Raw genomic sequence first — 1,400 nt, 5'->3', positions numbered from 1 at the left:
TTGAAGAGTGTAATCAATAAAGTTGTATTTGTTGAAGAGTGTTGTTAATAAAGTTGTATTTGTTGAAGAGTGTTGTTAATAAAGTTTTATTTGTTGAAGATTGTAATCAATAAAGTTGTATTTGTTGAAGCTTGTTGTTAATAAAGTTTTATTTGTTGAAGATTGTAATCAATAAAGTTGTATTTGTTGAAGAGTGTTGTTAATAAAGTTTTATTTGTTGAAGATTGTAATCAATAAAGTTGTATTTGTTGAAGAGTGTTGTTAATAAAGTTTTATTTGTTGAAGAGTGTAATCAATAAAGTTGTATTTGTTGAAGAGTGTTGTTAATAAAGTTGTATTTGTTGAAGAGTGTTGTTAATAAAGTTTTATTTGTTGAAGAGTGTAATCAATAAAGTTGTATTTGTTGAAGAGTGTTGTTAATAAAGTTTATATTTGTTAAAGTTTATATTTGTAAACCCGGAAGTCAACTCACCAGGCAGCGCGAGCTCCAGCAGCAGCAGCACGAGCGTCCGGTCCATCGAGGGTCCAGTAAATACGGTAAATACGGTAAATACGGTAAATACGGTAAATACGGTAAACACGGTAAACACGTCCACGGGTCCCTCGGTGGGTTTACTGGCGAACAAACATGTCCTTGAGGTTCTGGACGAGCTTCTCTCAGCAGCAGGTCGCGGGTCACGAACACACCTGTGGGCGGAGCTTAAAGACCTGTTCCTCCGCTCGAGGAAACATCAGGAGGAACCTCGAGAAACATCTTCTCTGATGAAGGAGAACATCGAGAGAACATCGAGAAGAACATCGAGAGAACATCGAGAAGAACATCGAGAAGAACATCGAGAGAACATCGAGAAGAACATCGAGAGGGTTTTAGAGCCGCAGGTAGAAGTCATTACCTGGTGGGTGGCGACACCTGCTGGTGAGTGTGTTGTACTGCAGAACGTTCATGTTTACACGGTTTAAACTTTGAATAAATAGAAACATTTTATTGAAAGATTCAAACACTAGTTTATTTAAAAGACTCTGAACTAACGAGTATTATGACGTCATGTTGCATCGATCAATACAATAAAGTATTTTAGAGTTAAATACTATTTTAAATAAAGGTTTCACAAAAGTTTCTAAACTCGTTTGTTTCTGTTTCGACGTTTGTTTTCAAGTCCAAGAGAAAATATCCTTTTAGGGATAAAATAAAGTGTCGTGACTTTGAATCAATGATTTTCCTTCAATTCTCCTGTATTTGTAATTTTATTTACATTTATAGTAGAAACTACGAATAAAGATTAAATCATTTTAATTCAAATTAAATCATGATACGTTTCTGTTCAATTATTAAGATACAACTTCATATCCTGACATTTATGTTTTATATTAATATGTTTAGATTAAGTTTGACATTAAAC

The 1,400-nt window shown here is 33.9% G+C and overlaps 1 protein-coding gene across 1 annotated transcript in view; it reads right to left on the bottom strand.

Annotated features, from left to right (window-relative positions):
* The window catches only part of mpzl2b (myelin protein zero-like 2b), a 7,391-nt gene extending 6,707 nt beyond the window's left edge, over positions 1–684 (bottom strand). The window contains exon 1 of the mRNA XM_087807967.1: positions 473–684. Within this exon, the coding sequence (XP_087664093.1) occupies positions 473–518 (46 nt within the window). The 5' untranslated portion in view covers positions 519–684. The remainder of the gene's footprint in view (positions 1–472) is intronic.
* Positions 685–1,400: the final 716 nt, after the last annotated feature.

The sequence above is a fragment of the Callionymus lyra genome, chromosome 14 (assembly GCF_982586985.1).
Source record: "Callionymus lyra chromosome 14, fCalLyr1.hap1.1, whole genome shotgun sequence".
Classification (NCBI taxonomy): domain Eukaryota; kingdom Metazoa; phylum Chordata; class Actinopteri; order Syngnathiformes; family Callionymidae; genus Callionymus; species Callionymus lyra.
The sequence above is the reverse complement of the archived record's forward strand: the minus strand, read 5'-3'. Positions and strand labels throughout refer to the sequence as shown.